The 21408-nt window shown below is 38.9% G+C and overlaps 3 protein-coding genes across 3 annotated transcripts in view; 2 read left to right on the top strand and 1 right to left on the bottom strand.

Moving 5' to 3' along the window:
- Positions 1 to 11020, bottom strand: part of LOC120413242 (mediator of RNA polymerase II transcription subunit 24) — a 96604-nt gene extending 85584 nt beyond the window's left edge. The window contains exons 1-5 of the mRNA XM_039573970.2: positions 10914 to 11020; positions 9544 to 9630; positions 8283 to 9483; positions 5282 to 6317; positions 54 to 575 (exon numbers count right to left, since the gene is read on the bottom strand). Of these exons, the coding sequence (XP_039429904.1) occupies positions 54 to 575; positions 5282 to 6317; positions 8283 to 9483; positions 9544 to 9630; positions 10914 to 11015 (2948 nt within the window). The 5' untranslated portion in view covers positions 11016 to 11020. The remainder of the gene's footprint in view (positions 1 to 53; positions 576 to 5281; positions 6318 to 8282; positions 9484 to 9543; positions 9631 to 10913) is intronic.
- LOC120413243 (dnaJ homolog subfamily A member 3, mitochondrial) lies at positions 9667 to 11057 on the top strand. The gene has a single exon (XM_039573972.2). It carries the CDS (start codon positions 9734 to 9736, stop codon positions 10925 to 10927), a length of 1194 nt encoding a protein of 397 aa, XP_039429906.1. The 5' UTR covers positions 9667 to 9733; the 3' UTR covers positions 10928 to 11057.
- Positions 11058 to 18572: 7515 nt separating this feature from the next.
- LOC120413199 (SWI/SNF-related matrix-associated actin-dependent regulator of chromatin subfamily E member 1) lies at positions 18573 to 21126 on the top strand. Its single transcript, XM_039573914.2, has 3 exons — positions 18573 to 18713; positions 18779 to 19183; positions 19255 to 21126. Exons 2-3 carry the CDS (start codon positions 18821 to 18823, stop codon positions 20974 to 20976), a joined length of 2085 nt encoding a protein of 694 aa, XP_039429848.1. The 5' UTR covers positions 18573 to 18713; positions 18779 to 18820; the 3' UTR covers positions 20977 to 21126.
- The last annotated feature ends 282 nt before the right edge of the window (positions 21127 to 21408 follow it).

Raw genomic sequence — 21408 nt, 5'->3', positions numbered from 1 at the left:
AACAATGTAACAACCAAAATCTAACTTTCATTCCCCCTCAAAATATCACCCACCTCAAAATAAACCCAACCGTCATGTCGTCCGTCGCGTTGATCTTCAGCATGCTCTGCACGAGCCCGTTCGGGATGAGCTTCAGCACCGGCTTGACCCGCTCCCTCCCGACCTCCACCAGCAGCGTCAAAAACTGAAACATGAAGTAAATCTTCGGCGACAGCTCGTCCGACACGATGTACTGCGCGAACGTCCGGAACAGCGTCTGCAGGCAGCCCTGCAGCGGTTCCCGCAGACTGACCCCACCGGAAGCGGCCTCCTTGGTGGCGAAGGCAACGGCGGCCGCCGCCGCAGCCGCGTGTTCCAGCATAAAGTCGCTCGAGCTGGAGTCGCACGAATCGGAGCCCATTTTGCGCATCTTGGGCGTCGGGCAGAGGCCATCCGCCAGCAGGTCGTCGCCGTCGATGGCGGCTCGGGAGCGCTTCTTGGAGAGGGGCCCGGTGGGGGCTTCCATGGTTGCGACGATGCAGTACACGCACAGTTTGGCTAGGACGCGCGAGAAGGGGTCGACGATCTCGGAGAGTCTGGAAAATGAGGGATAACAGCTTGTAATGACTGTACAAAAGTCGTATAACCGAAACAATAAAAAAAACATATATAAAATAATAAAAAAAAATCAAAAATTAAATTATTCGCCCTACAGCATTGCCTTGGCGTTCTCGATTGCGAGATTCCTACTCGAAACTAGGGTGTCCGAAGGCTTGTGATTGTTGAGGCAATTGCAAACCTCTTTCTACACCTCAGCTTCCATCCACCCCGGGATTCGAACTGACAACCTTTGGATTGTTAGTCCAACTGCCTACCAGCGACTCCACCGAGACAGGACCCAGGGAGACGACTCCTACACCTGGATTGAGCTAACGACCTAACCCTCTAGGTTAGACCGGAGCCAACGTTTACTTCCCCGTCCGACGGAAGGCGTGGTCAAACAAATCTCGTTCCGAAAAATACCACCGGGACCGTCTGGGATCGAACCCCGACTGGGTGAGAGGCAACCACGCTCACCCCTACACCACGGTCCCGGATATATAAATATCAAAGCAAACTATTAAAATAACAAGAATGCTAAATGCTAAATTTCTGAAATTTAAAGAAAAAAAAACAAAATATAATTTTAAAGACCTTTAGAGATTTTTTGAAATTTTACAGAATTTTCGAAAAATGTACAGAATTTTAAAGAATTTTAATTAATTTTACAAAATTCTGTAAAGTTGTTAATGGAAGACGACGAAGATCGGAGGTGTAACGGGACGACAGTCCAAAATAAAGTTCATTCTATTGCAAACACTCAACTGAAGTAGTTCGGTCTCTGGCTAATCTTCCAAAAGTTTTACAAAATTTTAAGCAATTTTATATAATTTTACAGAATCAAACAAAATTTTGATGCTGTATTTTACAGAATTGCAGATTTTTTTTTTTACGAATTTTAAATTTTTTTAAGAGAACAATAGAGAATTTTAGAAAGTTGTACTGAATTTAAAAGAATTTAAGAAAGTTTTACAAAATTTCACAAATTTTAGAAAATTTTACAGAGTGACCATCCATAAATCACGTGGACACTTTAGGGGGGGGGGGTATGGCGATTGTCCACGATCCATACAAAAAAAGATTTTTTTTTATGGACAGTTGTCCACGAGGGGGGGGGGGTTGAGATTTCCAAAAAAGTTTCCACGTAGTTTCAGAAAGTTTTAAGAATTTTTAGAGTATTTCAGAAAATTTCACAGGTTTTTAAATTTTTTACTGAATTTTAAAGAATTTTAAGAAGTTTTGGAGGATTTAATAAATATGAGAGAATTTTACAGAATTTGAGAGAATAATACAGAACTTTACAGAATATAAGAGAATTCATATTTTAAAGAATTTTACAAAATTTTAGAGCATTTAACAAAATTTAGATCATTTAACAAAATTTTATAGCATTTAACAAAATTTTAGTGAATTTTTAAATTTTAGAGATGTTTTAATTAAGGATTTGAGGGAATTTTACTGAATTTTAGAGAGTTTTTAAAAATTCTACTTAAGTTTACAGAACTTTAGAAAATTAAGAGAATTTGACAAAAAAATTTTAACAGAAAAAAATAATTAGAGAATTTCAGAAAATTTTACAGAATTGAAAAAAAATCAGTTTTTTTGAGAATTTTAGAAAATTTTAAAAGTTGTACATAATTTAACCAAACTTTAGAAATTGCAGAAATTTTGGATTTTTTTACGGAATTTTAAAATTTTAGATAATTTTAAAGAATCTGGAAAATGTTACCAATTTTTATTCAGATATTTTAGAAAATTTTACTGAATTTTAGAAATTTTTAAGGATTTTAAAAGATTTTTGAAAAAATATTATGAAATCTTACAGAATTTTAGAATATTTTCAGGATTCTAAGAGATTTAAACAACAATTTACAGAATTTTAGAAATTTTATGTAAATTTAACACATTTATACACAAACTTACAGAACATTACAAAATTTCACATAATTTTAGAAATTTTAGAAAATTTCACAAAAAATAGTTTAGAGTTCTAGAAAAAATATCACAATTCAAGAGAATATTACAGAATTTTAAAGAATTTCTAAATTAGGGTGAATTTTGTAATTATGAAGAATTTTAGATAATATTGCAGAATTTTAGTGAATTCCACAGAATGTTTTCTGAAATTTTGTAAATTTTAGTAAAATTTTCAAAAAATATCTAAATTTCTATGAAATGGTGTAATTTTATAGAAATTTAGATATTTTTTGAAAATTTTACTAAAATTTAAAAAATTTCAGAAAATTTCGAAAATCTAGAAAATTTTACAATTTTTAAGAGAATTTGGGAGAAATTAAGCAAATTTTATGTTTTAAAAATAAAAAATGACAATTTTAGAGTATTTTACAAAATTTTAGAGAATTTTAAAATTATAGAGAATTTTAGAAAATATTGCAGAATTTTAGTGAATTCCACAGAATTTCACAGCATTTTAAAGAAATTTAGTTATTTTTTGAAAAAAATTACTTATTTTTACAAAAGTTAAGAAAATTTTATCAAATTTTACAAAATTTAAGAGAATTTTATTGCAAACACTCAACTGAAAAAGTTCGGTCTCTGGCTAATCTTCCAAAAGATTTACAAAATTTTATACAATTTTATATAATTTTACAGAATCAAACGGAATTTTAATTTTATTAATTACAGACTTGCAGAATTTTTTTATGAATTTTAAAGAATTTTAGATAATATTAGAGAATTTTAGAAAATTGTACTGAATTTAAAAGAATTTAAGAAAGTTTTACAGAAATTCACAAATTTTTTGAAAATTTTACAGAACTTCAGAAAGTTTTAAGAATTTTTAGAGCATTTCAGAAAATTTCACAGGTTTTTAATTTTTTTTACTGAATTTTAAAGAAGTTTGAGAAGTTTTGGAGAATTTAATAAATATGAGAGAATTTTACAGAATTTGAGAGAAAAATACAGAACTTTACAGAATATAAGAGAATTCAAAAAAATTATATTTTAAAGAATTTTACAAAATGTTAGAAAAAATTTAGAGCATTTAATAAAATTTTAGAGCATTTAACAAAATTTTTGAGAATTTTTAAATTTTAGAGATGTTTTAAGAATTTGAGAGAATTTTTCTGAATTTTAGAGAGTTTTTGAAAATTCTACTTAATTTTACAGAACTTTAGAAAATCAAGAGAATTTTACAGCTTTAAAAAAATATTTTTAGTGAACTTCAGAATTTTTTTTCAGAATTTTTAAAGAATTTCAGAATTTCTTGAGAATTTTAGGATTTTTAAATAATTTTACAGAATTTTGCCAAACTTTATAAAATGCAGAAATTTTGGATTTTTTTACGGAATTGCAAAATTTTAGATTATTTTTAAGAATCTGAGAAAATGTTACCAATTTACAGCTTTAAAAAAAATATTTTTAGTGAATTTCAGATTTTTTTTACAGAATGTTCAAAGAATTTCAGAATTGTTTGAGAATTTTAGAAAATTCTAAGATTTTTAAAAAATTTAACAGAATTTTGCCAAACTTTATAAAATGCAGAAATTTTGGATTTTTTTACGGAATTGTAAAATTTTATATTATTTTTAAGAATCTGAGAAAATTTTACCAATTTCTTCAGGAATTTTATAAAATTTTACTGAATTTTTGGAAAATTTTAAGGAAATAAATAAAAAAAATAAAAAAATGCCATGGTCTCAACATTTGAATGAGAAAAGTGTTTTAAAGTGCATTTTACACCTGCCCAGTTGTTTTGCAATCATTAGTTTTCAAAATATCCAAGTATCAAAAGATTTTTTTTTTCACCGAAAAAAACTTTTTGCGGTGCTGTACATTGGAATTCCACAAAAATTGAAAATATTTTTGATCGATCCCAGACATGCTAAATATGATTTTAAATGCAGGAAAATGCATTTCTAATTGTTTTCAGTTGATTAGACTTCTATTTCCTTTAAAATTTTGAAGTTTTTTGATTTTTTTGCCCCCTAATTTTTTGAACCGATTTTGAAGGGGGGCGACATAAACTTTGAAAAATATTTGCAACGGCCTTTCAAAACTTTACAAAATTTCACAGAATTTTTAGAAATTTTAGAAAATTTTACAAAAATAGTTTAGAGTTTTAGAAAAAAACACAATTCAAGAGAATATTACAGAATTTTATAGAAATTTAGATATTTTTTGAAAATTTTACTTAATTTAAGCAAATTTTCGAAAATTTCGAAAATCTAGAAATTTTTACAAATTTTAAGAGAATTTTAAAGAAATTAAGAAAATTTTAGTTTTTGAAATAAAAAATCACAATTTTAGAGTATTTTACAAAATTTTAGAAAATTTTAAAATTATAGAGAATTTTAGAGAATATTCTGGAAATTGAGTGAATTCCACAAAATTTCACAGCATTTAAAAAAAATAGTTATTTTTTGAAAAATTTACTAAATTATACAAAGTTAAAAAAAAATAGAAAATTTTGAAGATTTTACAAAGTTTAAGAGAATTTTAGAGAAATTTTACAAAAATCTGCTGATTTTTTAAAATTTTAGAAATGTTTGAGAATTTTAGAGATTTTATACAGATATTTTTTTATAATACACAATTCTAGAACTTTTTGAATTGCAGAATTTAAGAATTTCAGAATTTTACATTTTTTAAAGTCTGTCTAAGAGTAGCAGAGATATTTTTTTTTCCTGAATTCAATCTAAAATGTAAAATCTAAAATCAATTCAAAAATTTAGGTACTCACTGCAACTTGTTCAGCAACATCATCGGCACCAGCTGCGACAGCAACGCGATCGTGCACCGCTCAATATCCAGGTGCATAATCGCAAACACAATGTCCATCGTTTTGTTCATCTCCCGAATGTACTTGCAGTGGAAGATCTGCTGCACAAGTTTATCAACAAGCCAAAACGGTCCGCAAGATTGAAGCAGATTCTCCAGTACCAGCGTCGAATCGATCGGCAACCAACCTCGTTCCGACACGTTCTTCCAAACCTCCTCGAACTGTTCTTCCAGCGGGTTTTGCGAGACCAAGTTCTGAGATTGCAGCATTGTTCGAAGTTTTGGACTCGTCCCCGGCAGACGCTGGAAGTCCTGCTGCATTTTCCGCACAATTTGTACCGTCAGCCCAAGCCGCTCCTTAAAGTTCTCCTGCTGCATCAACTCATCGGCGCTGACCGCGGTCAGAAACTGCTGCACCATGTTCATCGGCTTGAGCAGCTCGTCCTGGCGAACAACCTGCATATAGGCACACAGCCACGAAGTCGCGCAAACCGAAAAGCAACAAAACCTCGACTTGAGACTGTCCAAAAACTTCTTAATCTCCGGCGTCGACAGCGTCTCATTCTCCCACGCCATCAGCACCTGGTACAGCAGTCCCGGAATGTTCGCGCAAATCTCGTGCCACTTGAGCGACGAACCCTTCAACCCCTCCGGCGAGTTCAAGCTCACAATCAGCTCGTCCACCTTGTTCTGATCGCACAGCTTCACCATCACCGCCGGCGACTTGGACTTGTGCTTCTCCACCAGGCACTCGCGGACCCACTTCTCGAAGAAAGAGTCCCCGTTCTCGGCCAGCACCACTTCGGAGCCGTAGCTTTGCACGATAAACGACAGCATCAGGAAGGACACGTCGAAGAGGGCGGCCCGCGCCAGCGCCACCTTGCCCATTTCGCCCGGGATCTGCTTGGACGCTTCGTTGCACTTGATCAGACCGGAGATGAACGTCTTCAGCTTGCCCTGGACGGTGGCCACCGAGAGGATCAGCTCGAAGCTGTTGCCTGGAATTATGAAGGTTGGGTTTTTGTAAAGGTGTTTAAACAATATTTAATTGGACCAGTGAGAACAAAACATTTTTTCAATATGGAAAAAGAAGTATAGCGATAAGGTCAAGGACTCGTCTGGTTTTTGCTCTAAGTTGTCTAATTCTGTTTGAAATGTCCTATTTAATTTTATATTTTTATTTTCAATCCTAGAGTATTTTTTAAGGGACCAATAAGCTGTTGTCTTCCATATGTTTATAGGATCTTTTCAAAAAAAACTCAAATTATTGATCTGCTTGTTTTTTTCTGAAGATATTTTTATGTAAATTGACATTTCATAATATTTTGAAGCTGAGATAAATGAAGGGCAAATTTGTGTTTTGTCACCTCTTCTAAAAAATAAAAACATGGCGAACTCCAGTATGCAACCAGCTAAAATCACCATCTCCAAGCGAAGCGAAGAAAAAACTAACTTTTAATATTTTTTTTCAGCTGGTTCGCATGCTTTAGAATCAGACTGCATCACTAGCTCAAACGTTTATGCGAACTCTATGCACTGATTTAAACATAATTTCATCTTTCGTTACTTCGTCATTTTGGTTATGCCTCTGACATTACCACTGCATTTTTTTTCCATTATTTTTACTTTTTTAATTATGTTTTCTGATTGAATAAGTAGATCATAAGTATTTCAATAGTACTTCAGTTTTAACTCTAACTTATTTTTATTTTAACTTTTGTTTTTCTATTTTAAGGCTTGTACGCAGCTCAGAAGGATCGCAAAATTGCGATTTTTCATAAGCGGTACGCAGCTGAAAAAAATTAACGGAAGGTTGACAGTTTCTTTGGATTTGAATTTCAAATGTTTAAATAATTATGTATTCGATTTAACTAAATTGAAAATTCAAAATTAGATTTATAAGGCCAAATCTAAACAAGCCGAATCATGAAATGCCGAAAATTAAAATGGCGGATTTTGTTTTTTACTCAGTAAAACAGAAGGTAAAGCCATAATAAAATCACTAAATTTTCTGGCAAAAAATCTTTATGTAATTTAGAAATTCTAAGAAAAATAACACGTTAAAAAATTATACTGGAAAACTGAATTCAAAATTTACAAATTTGGAAATACATTAAAAGAAATCCAAAAATTCCAAAATTTATAATTATGAAATTTTGGAATGAAGGTCTAAAAATTTCAAAATTGAACTATTCATGACTCAATAATAAATGATTCAAAAAGCAAAACAGTTAAAAAAACGGAAATTGAAAAAAATACATCTAACCCCCGGTGGTTGGTTTCTTTTTCGCTTCATACTTTTCTGTTTGTATCCCGTTGAAGAATTTAAGAATTTAAAAATTTAAGAATTTAAGAATTTAAGAATTTAAGAATTTAAGAATTTAAGAATTTAAGAATTTAAGAATTTAAGAATTTAAGAATTTAAGAATTTAAGAATTTAAGAATTTAAGAATTTAAGAATTTAAGAATTTAAGAATTTAAGAATTTAAGAATTTAAGAATTTAAGAATTTAAGAATTTAAGAATTTAAGAATTTAAGAATTTAAGAATTTAAGAATTTAAGAATTTAAGAATTTAAGAATTTAAGAATTTAAGAATTTAAGAATTTAAGAATTTAAGAATTTAAGAATTTAAGAATTTAAGAATTTAAGAATTTAAGAATTTAAGAATTTAAGAATTTAAGAATTTAAGAATTTAAGAATTTAAGAATTTAAGAATTTAAGAATTTAAGAATTTAAGAATTTAAGAATTTAAGAATTTAAGAATTTAAGAATTTAAGAATTTAAGAATTTAAGAATTTAAGAATATTGAAACTCGAATTTTAATAAATTAATTTGAGTATAAATACTTTAATGTAAATTATAAATGCAAAGCCCTTCCCATGCAAAACAAATTATTAAGCTGAATTAACTTTTAAATTAACATAATTTGTGTCAAAAATCAAAATCAAAAAAAGGAACTAACCTGACAGCACCTGCAGCAACATCCCAAGCAGCGCTTCCTGTACCTTGTTATAGTCCGAGCCAAGCGTTTTCAATATCCCGACCAGCGGCGGTTCCGCCCGGAACACAAACTTCACAATCGAGTGCTGGTTGGTGTTGAGCTCCAGCTTCTGCAGCCCGGTCGTGTCCTGCTCCCTCCTCGCCGCAATCATCTTCATCTGCTTCTCGTTGATGAGATGATTTTTGAGCATTTCGTTGAGGAGACACTCGACCGTATTGCACGCACACCGGGCGTCCATCAGATCGAGGATGGGCGAATCTTGGAGTAGGAGCTCGAACGCTTCGACGATTTCCGGCGAGTAGTCGAGCTTGGCGGTTTCCTCGTACTCGGTTGGGTTGAGCAGTCGCGATTGCATGTGGATCTGGCGGAGGATGTGCGGGACTTTGATGAAGGTGAAGGCGCAGATGAAGGACTCGCGGGTCGTTCCGTTGACGTTGTTCAGCGAGATGAGACAGGCGCGGATGATTTCGCAGTAGAGCCGGGAGAGGGTGTAGCCTTTGAGGCGTTGAATCGACATGAACTCGGCGACGTAGGTTTGGGTGTCGCAGTTTGGGTTGAAGAGGATTTCGATCGCTATTAGGGGTTGTAGGCAGTAGGTGATTGGTTCGATGCCTTTTCCGTCGAACTCCTTCATTTCAAGCGTGTCACTGTCGATGAGCGCGGCCTTTCGGAGGTAGTCGTTGATGGTGACGTTCTTCTGGCTGACCACCGGTGGGATAAACCCGGACGCCGCCGTCAGATTGTCGATCAAATCGTACTTTTTTACCAACAGTCCGTACAGCTCCGGGTCTTCAAACTTGCCCACGTAAACGACCCCGAGCAGGAATTGACTTTGGGCTAGCTTTTCCACCACCAAACCCAACTTTTCAACCATTTGCTGCTGCTCACTGTTGAGCGCTCGGTTGTTCTCGCTGAAAACTTCGAGCGCGTGTTCATAGATCTGCATCAACCAGTAGACGAGGGCCAGCATCGCCTTCGTCAGCGCGCCCTCTTCCTGCTTGCCTCGGCACGTTACCCCGCCGATGATCTGCTCCAGAAAATCCAGCAACTCCCCGAGGCAGTGGTACCGGTCCAGGTGCTCAAACTTTGCGATCCGCTTCAGGACGGCCGCGTGCGAGATCAGGTGCGCGCACAGCGAGTGCTTCAGGTAGGACAGGAAGAGCTGTGGATTTTATGAAGTATAAGCTTTTTTGAATCGAGAAGACTTATAAAGTGATCCTACCGTGTTGGCCCCGGAACCGACGACGGCCTGCTGGAGGATGCAATCGGCCAAGTTGTACACGTCGCCGCTGACGCCTCGCGTGAGAACCTGAAAAACAAAATATTTCTCTCAAATCTAAGCAACCTTATCAAAACATCCCGTGAACGTCATCCACGCAATCAAAATTTCAACTCGCCGAACTCCCCAAACCATGATTGACAAGTTCAAGCTCGGTTCCGGCCTGATACGAATCATCCGCGGAGCGGGCGCTGTTCAACCGCCTCCCGCCAAGCCCAAATTCAAGTACATTGCACCGTCGCGAAATCCGTCCGCCGCCCAACGGCTGGCGGAACAACCCTCGGCCGTAGCCAAGGATTACTACAGCGTGCTAGGAGTCACGCGATCCGCGAGTTTTCGGGAGATTAAGCAAGCCTACTACTCGCTGGCCAAGGAGTTCCATCCGGACTTGAGACGGTCTTCGTGGGAGGACGGAGATGGCGAAGCAGACAGTCATGGGACGGTGGACGAGGCCAAATTCAAAGAGATTACCGAGGCTTACGAGGCGTTGATGGCCGAGCAGAAGAAGGGGGACAGCGTGGTGGCGCTGAATCCAGAACTGTACCGGAATGTTTCCCAGGAGCGAAGGAAGTCGATCGCAACAAGTTGGAACGCGATCAACGAGCTGAACTACGAGGACGTGGTGTTGAGCATTTCGTTCAAGGAAGCGGCCGAAGGAGGTCGTCGCGAGATCAAACTTCCCCTGGGGGCCAAGTGCGACAAGTGTTCCGCCTGGGGCAGTTTCCCACCGCTAGATTCCGACGGTTATTGCAAAGTCTGCCACGGAACCGGTCGTCAAACGTTGCAAACCGAAAGCGGAACCCTCTCGATGACCTGCAAGTTCTGCAAAGGCGCCCGCGTGGCCCCTCAAAAGCAAATCTGTCCCAAGTGCCAAGGCAAAGGAATCACGCTCAAACCACACCCGCTGATGATCAACATCCCGAAGAACGCCAAACAAAACGAAGTCATCAAAGTCCGCATCCCGAACCACCATCGATCCATCAACATCATCCTCAACATCCAGGACGTGCACCACTTCGCCCGGTCAGGCCTCAACGTCCACACCACAGAAGAAATCTCCATCACCCAGGCCATCCTCGGCGCAAACATCCCCATCAAAGGCATCAACGGCACCTTCAACGTGCACGTTCCCCCCGGAACCCAACCGGACGCCGAAATCCGCGTCCCCGGCAAGGGCATCTGGGACATCTCCACCCAGGAACGGGGTCAGCACATTCTCAAACTGCGCGTCCGAATCCCGTCCAAGCTGTCAACGCGCCAGCGACACCTGCTCAAGGAACTGGACGCCACACTCCGCAAGCAGGACCACTTACCGTCTTCACGTTGATGCCCCACTGGCAGTCGGTCCAGCGTTCCTTCCAGGCCCGCATCAGCATCTGCTTCAGCAGGGTGCTTTTCGGATTGTCCATGATCATGGTAACGAAATCTGAGGAATAAACGATGGTAATTGTGAGAAATCGACCCTTTTTGATATTAACAAGCTCAAAACTACCTCAAAATGCTAGAAAATTACGGAATATTCGAAACAACAATCCGGACGCCACGAAACCGATGCCGAACGATTTGTTTATGTTGACAATTTTGACAGCTTGCCTGCTGGCAGTGTTGCCGGATTTCGGAAAATTGGTGCACCGCTAGAGGTAGCAAAGTTTTTGAAGTGGAGAGGTAGACAAAGGTTTGCTCCGACAAACAAGGAGTCCGACAATTATTAATGTTCTTGTTGAAAAGTGCCGGCGACAAAATTGGGCGAAAAGTTCATCGCCCGGAGATCGCGAGTTGGTGCGAGCGAATGAACACCGCGAAAACAGATTCGAGTTAAATGATTATTTCGATGCCAACATTTCAAAAAGCATCATGTACAAACCATGCGTTTTGAGAAAAACGCATTTGAATGTTGAGCATTCATTTTCAATTACCATTTTTATATAAAAGCAAAATAAGATGTTCTAATGATAACAAACGATGAAAAACGTTGCTTTTGTTGATACTTGATCATCCATATTCAATAAAACATTATTTCCGTAATTTTATTTGAGAAAAACAAACATAACTTCTTTTGAAATCACCAACGTCGATATCACCCTGCTGTCACTGAGGGGGGCGCTTTGTTATGATTCGTTTTTCTTCGCCGAATGTACATGGCGCTTTTTTCATGTTGCTTTTTTTTCGTCACGAGGTTTATGTAGCCTTTTGTTTGACAGGTTGACAGGGCTATATAAACAGGGACTGCTGATGGCAGAGATTTTGTTTATGTTACTTTATTTAAAATCATGATTAAACAGACTTTACTGAAGTAACTTTTGCTCATTTTTGGTGGAGAGGTAGCTTATTAGAAGTACTTTCAGAATATACAATAACCCAGAAAGTGTCAAAATGTACATAATGCCTTTTGAAATGTTACCGTCGATTTCGTCATTCGGTTTAATTACAAAATAATTAATTTTTCGTAAATATCACTACTTTAAAGTGATGTAATTCATTTTTAAAGTAAATTAGGCATTGCTACATCAAATTTGACTTTTCAAACGCACTAGAATGACAAAATTTTATAGCAACAATGTTTGCCAATTTGACCGTTTTACCCCCAATTCCCCTTGCAGAACAAAATAAAGGTTCATCCGCGGTTTGTCAGCAGCGCGCTGTTTTGTTTGCTGGATCAACATTTGGAAATGTCGAACGTTGAAGGAAATCGCTCAAAAAATGGAAATTAACCAATTTCAAATGTTTTGGCGGCAAATGAAAGGTAAGGGTGGCTAATTTTTGATTCCGATCTGTAAAACTAGCTCTGGCGAGGGTTTTGGGCCCTGCGGCAATCAAATGTACCGGCGGGTTGCTTCCGGTTGCATTTGATTTGAGGAGAAGATTTTTCAATCCACCAGGGGCTTATTTGGGGGCAACAGTTTCGGTAATCCGGAACTTCCAGTAAGTTTCATATTTGCAGTGTTTAGCATAAAAAACAAACTCAGACAAATCTTTCAAACAGGTTTTTTTTAAATGTAACTGAGTACAATAAATCTCAAAAGTGCGCACTTCTTGGGGGGCGCAAACCGAGGAAGAGCGCAATTTGGGGAAGCGTTATTTCGAGGTTTGAGCGCAAATCAAGAGAGCGTTTTTGCGGGGATATGGCGTAAAACGGAGATTTCTTTTCAAATTTTATTTACAAATAAACGAAACATTTATATAAGGGGTCATCCCAAGAGTGGGCCACTTAAAGTTTTCGGCGCAGTGCTGGCGCGGTTCCAGAACTTCGAGACCTCTTTGATTTTTAGGCAAAATTGGAATACAGTAGTTATTCGGTAGGGTACGTTATCCATTAGTGGACCCCTTCCCTATAATGGACCCTCTGAAGGGTTTTTGATGAAAAAATCAATAAAATCACAATTTCAAGCGTGTTGTTGTCTACAAATCTATTATTTGACATGTTCAGCATCATTTAAATCAATGTTGACTGATATTGAATTGTCCTTTTCACCAAAATAAGTGTTTTGAGTTCGACATCTGAAATCAGCCATGGCCACTAGCATTTTCACAACAAAACTGCTTTTATATTTAATGATTGAAATAACTATCCAATCATTTTTTGACTGATTATTTAACTTCAGCAAGTCGAAATAATGTAAGTTTAAGTAACTTTACTAAAATAAAGCGATGAACTGCTCATTTTAGAGCAAAAATTAGGGGGGTCCAATATAGGACAACGAAAATCCAAACTTTTCCAAAAGTGGACCCCTGTTAACAGTCAAGACCCGAAGAAAAAAATTTCCCTGTACAACCCGAAGCCTGCAAAATGCGTTACAGTAAATTTGAGTTTTGGTCATGTTTTGCATAAGATATAAATTTTACAAATTTACTGTAACGCATTTTGCTCGGATATTTTTTCGTTCACCCCCTCCCCCCCGAGCCCCGCCCAAAAATCCACTAATTTGCATATTTTTTCCTTAAAGTAGACATTCTGACGATTCCAAAACACTATAAAACATTGAAGTTTGGTGCTATTTTGCATATTTCCCAAGCCTGCGAAAATTTACTGTAACGCATTTTGCAGGCTTCGGGTTTTGACTGTTAATTAAACCTTCAAAAATGAAGAAAACTGTGTATTTAAGCAATAGTTTCTCTTAAACATACAATGATTCAGGGGTGACCAAAGTATGGCCCGCGGGCCAAACGTGGCCCGCGAGGTTATTTTTTGTGGCCCGCGGACCCTTTTTTAATGATCATGTAAAATGGCCCTTTAACGCATCTTTAAGTAATTTATATTTCCTAGCAATTAAGGTTAAGTTTTTGCCTATTTTGTGAACTATTTTATTAATATAAAACTAAAAAAATAGGGGGATAAAAAGATATACTTTGATCCCGATTATATGAAACAAATATTGTGTTAAAAAATATTTTCTTATTGAACTTATTGAAATTTTATTAAAATTGAAGGAATGAATTTAGAAAAATCCTCAAGCAACTATATTTATAATTAAGATTGCACATATTTTTAATAAATAATTACACACTTTTACAAGGTTTGTGTCACCCTTTCTAAAATATATTGAAAAAATAAATAAAACAAATCGATTTAAATACAACTTTAAAACTGTCATTATAATTGTGAGATCCCGATAGTTGAGGCACGAAAGTTGTAATGAAAAGCTGAAGAGTAATATTTATGTTGGTATTTTTGATTTTATGATTTTTATAAAATTTTATGAATTGATCGGAGACTTTTTTGTACAAAACTTAAACTTAAATTTTATTTGTTTTCAAATATTTTGTTTTTTTAGCATTATAGATTGAAATAAAAAAAAATCATTTTTTTCTCAAGCTCATGTGATCTTCAAATTTGGCCCGCCATTTAAAAACTTTGAGCACCCCTGCAATAAATGCTTGTTGTTATCAACCTAAACGCATATTTTTTTCAATTGTGAGTATAAATATAGCTGTTTCATGTTAAAAGTACCAAAAATGCTGAAGCCGTAAAAAATTATAATTAATCAAAACTATAGTCAATTAAACTTAACTGAAGCATCATAATTGCAGTTTGAAATTATATTTTATAATAATAAATCAAGAACAAAACATTTTTTAAATAAACATGCGTGGTTTTATCAGCAACTGTAAACAAATCTATTGTTTAGTTTCGGTCAACCATTTATGTAATTAATATGAAAAAATGTGCATCAAAATTACTTTTTTAAATTATTTTTATGTTTACAGTGGTTTTTGAAACGTTTTCTCTGATCTTTTTCGGAAATAAATGTGTTTAAATGTCTGTTAGGTTTTTGTTGTTGTTTAAAGCCAAATTTGTTAACAAAACATATTTGTTTATGATGAAAAGTGAGCAAAATCCATCTTTTATTCATTATATCTATCATTAGACCTACACCATGCATCAAAACATCAAATATCGGTTAAATTTGGTATAAAAATAACAGTTTGCCTATAGTGGACCCGGGTCCACAATCGGATTATGGACCCGGGTCCACTATAGGAAAAGGGGGTCCATAACAGGCAAAAAACTTTTTTTTTTCAAATGGCTATTTTTCTGCTCAAAGACAAATAAACTGATGAAACAAATAGTCAAAATTGTTCAAAAGACTTCAGTTTTCATTGTTTTGTACAAAGGGTTATGAAAAAGTGCTTAAAATATTGAAAATTTGTGAAAAATGTGCTTCGGCTCTACTAGGGGGTCCACTAATGGTTAAAATACCCTAACTGGGCGTTGTTTAACTGGGCTGCTTCTTAACTGGGCGCTCGATAACTGGGCCGTAGCCCAGTTAAAAAGCAGACAAACGTCAATAAACCAAAACAAACCAAAATGACCGAGGGGTTAATGGATGCAAAAATCATATTCAATAAATAAAAAAACTTTTTTCAAACTTTTGTTTAATTTCAAGTTACAATTTAAGAAATATGAAAACTAAGCATTGTAAATAAATTTGAGTAACTTTTATTTTTATATTTCATCTGGAAAATATTATGCATCGTTATTTTTGTTCAGCCCAGTTGCCGTTTGCCGAACAACTACTGTAACTTTCTTTGAGCGTGTGTAAGGTTTGACGTCTAGATCTTTTTTAATTTTTAATTTTATTTACAAATAAAAGCGGTGTATGCACTTCGGAAGGAATCGGTCGAAAAAAATTTCAAATGGGCAGGAGCGGCAGTGAAAGCAAGCCAGAGAGGGTGAAGAAAAGTCCCAAGAAAACGCTCCCTCTCCTTTGTTCTGCTGTTCGTAAAGCTGTTTCTTGACCCCTTTCCTTCCGATCTCCATGCTAGCCTAAACGAAACATTTATATAAAGGGTCATCTACAAAACACTGATAAGGGGCCATCCCTAGGGCCATCCTCAAATCTGGGTATCCAAGAACTCCCGGAAGTCATGGCCTAGATAGCTACCTGAGCAACGGTGGTTAGCGGCTTCGGCTGCCGATCCCTAAGTTGCTATGGGGCGCGGGTTCGATTCCCGACTTATCCTCCTGGCCTTCTATCGGATGGGGAAGTAAAACGTCGGTCCATTTGCGTAAAAGAGGTTCTGGATGACTCACCACGCATAACCTTCGGACGCCTAGAAATGAGCTGAAACTTGCAACAAAGCCCACAAAAGACCCGGGGGTCGTTAAAGTGGATTGCTTTGCTTTGTAGCTTCAGGTAGCTTCAGTGAACCACGATGGATACCCTTCACCATGTTGGACTATTATGGCTCCTCCAGGAACTCCCGGGAGTTATGACCTGATGATCTACCTGATCAACGGAGGTCTATATGGGTGTATTGATCATCGGCATAGCTGCAAGTAGCTCTAATCTTTTTTAGACAAAAAAAAATTAATTCAGATCTGATTATAACTTTAACGTGGCAGTGGCAGTGCGTGGCCGAATGGTTACGCTGTCCGCTTTGTAAGCGGATGATTCTGGGTTCGATTCCCATCTGCTGCAACCTTCCATCGGATGAGGAAGTAAAATGTCGGTCCCGGCCTTGGTTGTTAGGCCGTTAAGTCATTCCAGGTGTAGGAGTCGTCTCCATGCCATAAGTACAAACAACACACCAAACCAAGCCTACTCCGGTGGAATCGCTGGCGGCGGTTGGACTCGCAATCCGAAGGTCGTCAGTTCAAACACTGGGGTGGAAGGTTCCTTGGAGTAAAAGAGGTTTGGGTGCTCTCCCCATTCAAGCCTTCGGACTCCTAGGTTCGAGCAGAAACTTGCAATAGAGGCCACAAAAGACCCGGGGTCGTTAATGTGGATGGTTTGATTTTTTTATAACTTTAACGTATAACTTTGCCAATGGTTGGTGATCAGAAAATCTTATCTCAAAATACAGATTTGCGAAAAAAAAATCCCAGCACTTGTGTAAAGACAGAAACCATTTTGCATGAAGAACTTGAAGCAATAGTGCTCAATAACTTTTATGGTCGTAATAAATCAATGGACAAAGTTTCGTATACAAATTAGAAAATACAATAAAAAGTCAATTTGCAGTAACGAAAGGAATTAAATACTTTGTTGAATACAAAATAACGCCTCATTTTACTGCTTGTTTGTTGTTTTGCAGGTTTGGTTTCATTTTTTTAGATATGTTTCAATTGGGTCCTAAAGTAAAGCTTAAATTTGTAATATTATTGTTCACAACGATAAAGCTTATTTTTCTGAGTACAATGACACTTTGTACGACCCAGAAGGATTTAAAATCGATTTTTTTATCAATTTGAAAAAAAATAACTTCCCAGCCCTTCTTGGCAAAAAGGTCCTACTTGTTGACAGCTCATTCTTATGGTGGACCTTGGTTAATCCATCGAAATTAAATTTTATTTAATGCAATTGGGTCCTAAAACGACGCTTAGATTGCTGATATTATTGTTTAAAGCGATAAAGCTCATTTTTCTGATTACAATGACCCTTTGTACGACCACAAAGAGTTTAAAATGAATTTTTAAATCAATTTGGAAAAATTAACATAGCTGGCTTTAGTACCCAATTTTGCAATATTTTTTAGTTGTCGGAGTTCAGAAAAAGTTGCAACTTCAAACCTTACACGCAAAATCCAGATAACACAGATCTGTGTAAAATTTGACACAGATCGCCCAAAACCTGGAATACACAGAATCTGTGTAAAAGCCTTGTACACAGATCTGTGTTCAGCCGTTGTCTGTCAAATCTGTGTAATTTTTCAACCATCAATCTGTGTAAAATTTTACACAGATCTGGGTAATTTTTATCGCACCTGGTTTTTTTGCCGTTTTTATAATTAAAACACGATTTTCGATTGATTTTAAAAATAAAACATCATTTATTTACGTTTATTGACCTAATAAATATACTAACAAAATATGTTTGGCCACATTTGATGCACTTTTGCCCGTTTTGTGACTGTCGATTATCATAATTTTTGGGCTAGAGTTGGCTTCTCCCGATTAGCGACGAAAACAACATAACAATGACGACGAGGATGATGTAAAGTGCCACCCAAGCTGGCTTCCGGAACCTGTGGCCACTTTTACTTTTACCAACAAGAATATTCCGGAAACTAAGAAAGAAAAATCAAGGTTAGGTAAGGTGTTCAGAGTTTCTAGAAACATTCTTACCAGGTTCCACAAACAATCATTTCATTGGGTACTGGTTAAAGTTTGGAAGATGGCCAAAGTCTGAAATAGTAAACTAATTTTAAATAAAGAAATAACTCAATTAGAGAAATAAAACTTACCAGCTTGACGAAGAACTTTAATGGCGCCTGATAAAAAATGACAACTGTTTTTTACACAGATTTGAAAGAACGGCTTTTCAAAAATCTGTGTATTTTTTTACACAGATCTGTGTAAAAAAATTACTCAGATTATGAAAGCTAGAACTGAACAACAATCTGTGTAATTTTTTTACACAGATCTGTGTTATCTGGATTTTGCGTGTATAATCATTTTTGGTCCACCTTCTCTGTACACAACCTTGCTCCCCTTATTATTATTATTTTTTTTTTTTGCCTCAGCTGTCAAAAACGTCAACGTCAACAAGCTTCGGTTTTGTGTTTTCCACGGCGGCGATCGATTTCTAATGTGAACGCGCGAGTGATCCGGATTTTACCCGGTAAAACGTCCCACTAGATAACCGCAACCCGTACCAACTTGACCGGCCAAGGTTAGTGACCATTTACCGCTACTGGAATTTGGTTATATCCTGAGAGAACCATGTTTTTCTCGCAGCATCATCAACACAAGCCACCTCCGCCGTCTGCCGAATCCAAAATGGCGCTCCCGAACAACTACAAACAGCACGTCCCGGTTTCGACGCCCACGACCCAGCGCCTGCGTCCGTCGGGTTCGGGTTCGGGCGACAGCCGCAGCAACAAGCCGGACAATTCGAGCCCGTTCATGCACAGTCCGCACGGCAATCCGGCCTTTACGCCGCAAAAGCTGGGCAAAACGGCGACCACGGCCGAGGCCAAGCAGCTGAAGCCTCCGAAGGCACCGGAAAAGCCGCTGATGCCGTACATGAGGTACTCTCGGAAAGTGTGGGACTCGATCAAGGCGTCGAACTCGGACCTGAAGCTGTGGGAGGTGGGCAAGATTATTGGCCAGCAGTGGCGCGATTTGCCCGAGAGTGACAAGGTGGGTTATTGGAGGGGGGAGGTTTTGGGGGAAGAGTTCAATTGCTAACGGATGTCTAATTTTTTTTTTAGGAGGAGTTCATCACGGAGTACGAGGCGGAAAAGCTCGAGTACGAGAAGAATTTGAAGGCGTATCACGCATCTCCTGCGTATTTGGCTTATTTGACTGCGAAGAACAAGCAGAAACCGGGTGGAGACGGTGATGGGCACGAGAATTCGCGGTCTAGCTCGAAGGGTGGTGGTGGCCAGCAGGATCGTCGTATCGACATCCAACCGGCGGAGGACGAGGAAGATCAGGACGATGGCTATTCGTTCAAGCACGTTGCGTACGCAAGATTCTCGCGCAATCATCGTCTGATCAACGAGATCTTTTCCGATGCCGTCGTGCCGGATGTCCGCTCGGTGGTGACCACCCAGCGCATGCACGTCCTGAAGCGGCAGGTTCAATCGCTGGCCATGCACCAGATGAAGCTGCAGCACGAGTTGCAACTGATTGAGGAAAAGTTCGACACCAGAAAGCGCAAGTTTGTCGAATCGAGCGAGCAGTTCCAGGACGAGCTGAAGAAGCACTGCAAGCCAGCTGTTGACGATGAAACCTTCCAGAAGATGGTCGATCGTCAGTACGAGATGATGAAGCGTGAGCGACTGCGCACTGTCGAGGAACAGCAGAAACCTCTGGCCAAACCGGAGGATATCGCTGGGGGAGACAGCACGGCACCGACTACTCCCGGAGCAGTCAGCGCCACACCGGACGAACCGGTCAAAGCTCCAGTTGCTCAGGAAGTAAAGCAGGTTGAAAAGGAAACTGCAAAGGCTGGAGACGAGGCTGGCAAACCAGCTCAGAAATTGGAAGAACCTTCCAAGGAGAAACCCGCGGAGAATAAACCGGCAGAGCAGACTCCAACACCGCCAGCGCCAGTTGCTGGACCAACTCCGCCAGAACCATACCGTGCTCCAACTCCGCAAGCCCAAGCTCTACCGGCCGTTGCTCCAGAACAAAAACCAGACCACCAACCAGCACCGATTCCGTCGGCAGCTCCAACTCCGCCACCACCAACCCATGCTCACCCGGTCGGTCCTCCACCGCCATCGACCTCGCTTCCTCCGACTTCCATCCCATCCTCGGTCGCAGGACCGGCCCCAACATCGGCCTATCCGCAGCCAACCCCACCGCAGCAGCAACACGGTGGCCCCGATGCCCACGGTCCTCCCCCGAACGTGACGGTACCACCGCAGCACCATCAACAGCAGGGACATCCGCCGCCTCCACCCGGCCATCACATGCCGCCGCACATGCAGCCCCACCCGGGAATGCCATCGCCCCACTCCGGCTACCCCGGATATCCGCACGCCGGTCCACCACGTCCCTACTATCTCCCCAGCGGGTACGGAGCCCATCCGCAGAGCTACGGCCAGTACGGCCACTATCCGTACCATCAGCAGTACGCTCCACCGCCACCACCTGGCCAGTACATGCCGGGTCCGCCCCGTCCCGGTGGCCACATGGGACACTACGATCCCCACGGCCACGGTGGCGGTGCCGGTGACGGAGGTCATCATCCCCACTCGCCGTACGGTCCGGGACCGGCCCCAGGAGGCGCCCCGCCACCGTCCGCCGGTGGGCCTGTTCCGCAGCAGCCGCCACAGCAGCAGGCTGTCCCTTCGGCCGAGCCGGAAACGCCCGAAAAACCGGAGAAGCCGGAAAAGACCCCGGCCAAGAAGAAAAAGTCCAGCAAGAAGGACGCCGAAAAGAAGGCAGCTGCGGCGGCGGCGGCGGCCGCTCATGACGATTGAGCGGTTTAATCTCTGCACTACCATTTGAATACTACTGAACCGATTGTGTTTGTGGGCATCGAAATATTGAAATAATCTAACTATCTATCTTGTAATGTGACGACTTTGTGGAATGATTCTTATCCAATAAACTAGACTATAGCGAGTAAAAATATGCTTTTTTATGACGAACTAAACAAAGAAATCGACGGTAACATTTCAAAAGGCATCATGTACATTTTGACACTTTCTGGGTCATTGCATATTCTGAAAGTACTCCTAATAAGCTACCTCTCCACCAAAAATGAGCAAAAATTACTTCAGTAAAGTCTGTTTAATCATGATTTTAAATAAAGTAACATAAACAAAATCTCTGCTATCAGCAGTCCCTGTTTATATAGCCCTGTCAATCTGTCAAACAAAAGACTACATAAACCTCGTGACGAAAAAAAA

Source organism: Culex pipiens, chromosome 3 (genome assembly GCF_016801865.2).
Source record: "Culex pipiens pallens isolate TS chromosome 3, TS_CPP_V2, whole genome shotgun sequence".
Taxonomy (NCBI): Eukaryota; Metazoa; Arthropoda; class Insecta; order Diptera; family Culicidae; genus Culex; species Culex pipiens.
Note: the sequence above shows the minus strand (reverse complement) of the source record. Positions and strands in the feature narration are given on the sequence as shown.